Below are 2,500 nucleotides of genomic sequence, written 5' to 3' on the forward strand. Positions count from 1 at the left end.
TGTTCGAGATCCGGAAGCGGCTGCCTGGGCTGCACGAGCCTCCGAGGGCGTCGAGGCCGGTCGTGTCTTCGGCGGCAGGACCTCAAGAGGGAGGGCCTCTTCAGGCGGCGCTGGAGGGACAGTCAAGGCTGGGGGAGGGGGGGGGGGCGTCTCCTCTCGTCGCCTGCGGGTTGGTTGCTGACACACTCCTTTTGGTTTGGTTGATGCAGTGTGTGTATGTGCGATGATATATATATATATATATATATATATATATATATATATATATATATATATATATATATATATATATATACGTAGAATTATCACTACTCAGTATGATCCGCTAAAATATAAAAATATATTCCTGCCAAGACACCTCAGGACGCCTCTGACCGGGGACTCAGAAGCGGCAAGAAAACAAGACACATTTTCCTCAAAGTCTCATTCACTCTTTTCCTTTTTTTTTTTTTTTTTTTTGCCAGTGATCATCAACTTAGAGTAGACGCTTCCCACCTAAGTTTGATTTGTAAGTATTTTGCGTAAGTATATACATAAGACTATTTTTGTGTTCAGAGACCCAAGTCCCTCGTAGGTAACTGATTGGACCGGACTGAGGCGGCCGACAAGTCCACGTCCCAAGATGCCGGACACAACGCGGCCTTTCCTAGCGGCGTCGAGGGTCCTATCGGGTGCTCGTGTAGGATGCCTCAGAGAGATCCGTGTAAACCGGACGAATATTTGCATCGATTTGGTTCTGAGAGAATATTCTAGATGGAGACCCCGTGGTCTAGGGATATTGGTGGCAGCGAGGGGGGGGGGGGGATTTGCTAATAAAGGTTCTGTGGGTGGTCCAGGAGGCCATGAGTTGCTCTGAGCGAGGCAGCGCCGGCGTGGGCGGCTGTCGCGGGACCACGGGCGCGCTAGTGGAAGTAGTGCGAGGTGCAGCGGGAGGCCTGTGGGCGGAGGGCGTGCGGGTTGAGGTACTTGGGGTGGAAGGCGCCCAGGTTGTCCTCGTTGGTGGACGAGTTGCCTGCCCAGGGCGGCGCGGGCGGGCGCGCCAGGCAGTCGGGGCGCGCGCAGCCGCCCCTGCAGGCGAGGCCGCTGGGGAGGCGCAGGTGGGCGGTGAGGAGGCGGTGCAGCGAGGCGAGGAAGGCGCGGTTCATGAGCCAGTACACCACGGGGTTGACGGCCGAGTGCGCGTGGCCGAGCGCCAGCGTGGCCTCGAGGGCGTGGCGCGTGGCGGGCGCGTCGCGGCACGCCCACGCCACGAGCGCCGCCGCGTAGGGCAGCCAGCAGGCGGCGAAGACGGCGCCCAGAGCCACCAGCAGGCGGGCCAGGCGGCGCCGCGTCTCGACGGAGTGGCCGCGGTACGAGGTGAAGATGGAGGGCGGGTTGGGCGGGCCGCGCAGCCGCATGCGGCGGTGCGCGCGGATGATGGTGTGCACGTTGCGCGCCGGCTTCATGGCCGCGGCGGCCCTGGGCGGCGGCTGCGGCCCCCTGCCGCGGCCGGCGTCGCGCGTGGCCTGCAGGGCGGCCTCGCGGACGCCCATGGCGGCGCGCTCGTCCTCCTGCGCGTCCGAGTCCTCCTCGCTCGACGCCGCCGCCACGATCTTGTGGTTGTTGGCGCCGCCCACGCTGCAGTCGCGCGCCATGATGATCACCTGCCGCGGCCGCAGGTTCAGCCGGGTGTCCTCCAGGCCGCGGCGCCGCAGCGACGCGGCCACGGCGGCGTGGCACAGCACGACGGCGGCGCAGGGCAGCACGTGCACCACGAGCGCCACGGCCACGTGGTAGGCGATCCTGGGCGAGGGCGCCGGCCACGCCTCGCCGCAGGTGCCGCCCGGGGGCCGCACGCGGGACGCCAGGCCGCGGGGCAGCGCCGCCAGCGCCGCCAGCAGCCACAGCAGCGCCAGCAGGCGGACGGTGAGCGCGGACACGCGCGGGGCCAGCTTGGGGCGGCGGACGGACAGGTAGCGGTCGAGCGCCAGCAGCGCCAGCGACAGCGTGGAGGCGGCGTGCGCGGTGTTCTGCGCGGCGGCCAGCAGGGGGCACAGCACGGGCGGCGCCGCCCACGCCAGGGCCAGCAGGCGCACGGCGGCGGCGGGCAGGCACAGGACGCTGACCAGCAGGTCCGCCAGCGCCAGCGACAGCAAGAGCGAGTGGCGGTGCGAGCCCGGCTGCTGCTGGCCGCCCGTCCCGCGCCGCCACACGGACGCTGCCACCGACACGTTGCCCAGCACGCCCACCACGAACACGCCCACCTGCAGCGTGGCCAGGGTCACGGCCGCCCACCCGGCGGAGGGAGCCTGAGGGAGACACATTGTCACTCACATATATATGTATATAGATCTATCTATCTATCTACATACATATACATATATATGTATGGATATATGTCTACCTATCTACATATATTTCTCTCGGTCGATCTATTATCAACCGGGTAATCATACTGTCCACTATTTTTTCTGTGGATTTTGTTAGCAGATCGATGGCTCCACAAGTAAGCTAATTAGCA

General features: G+C 63.8%; 1 protein-coding gene across 1 annotated transcript in view; it reads right to left on the reverse strand.

Annotated features, from left to right (window-relative positions):
• Nucleotides 1-330: 330 nt before the first annotated feature.
• The window catches only part of LOC113819087 (gastrin/cholecystokinin type B receptor), a 6,292-nt gene continuing 4,122 nt past the window's right edge, over nucleotides 331-2,500 (reverse strand). Inside the window, exon 2 of the mRNA XM_070128637.1 lies at nucleotides 331-2,288. Coding sequence (XP_069984738.1) covers nucleotides 903-2,288 — 1,386 coding nt within the window. The 3' untranslated portion in view covers nucleotides 331-902. The remainder of the gene's footprint in view (nucleotides 2,289-2,500) is intronic.

The sequence above is a fragment of the Penaeus vannamei genome, chromosome 13 (assembly GCF_042767895.1).
Source record: "Penaeus vannamei isolate JL-2024 chromosome 13, ASM4276789v1, whole genome shotgun sequence".
NCBI classification, from domain to species: Eukaryota; Metazoa; Arthropoda; class Malacostraca; order Decapoda; family Penaeidae; genus Penaeus; species Penaeus vannamei.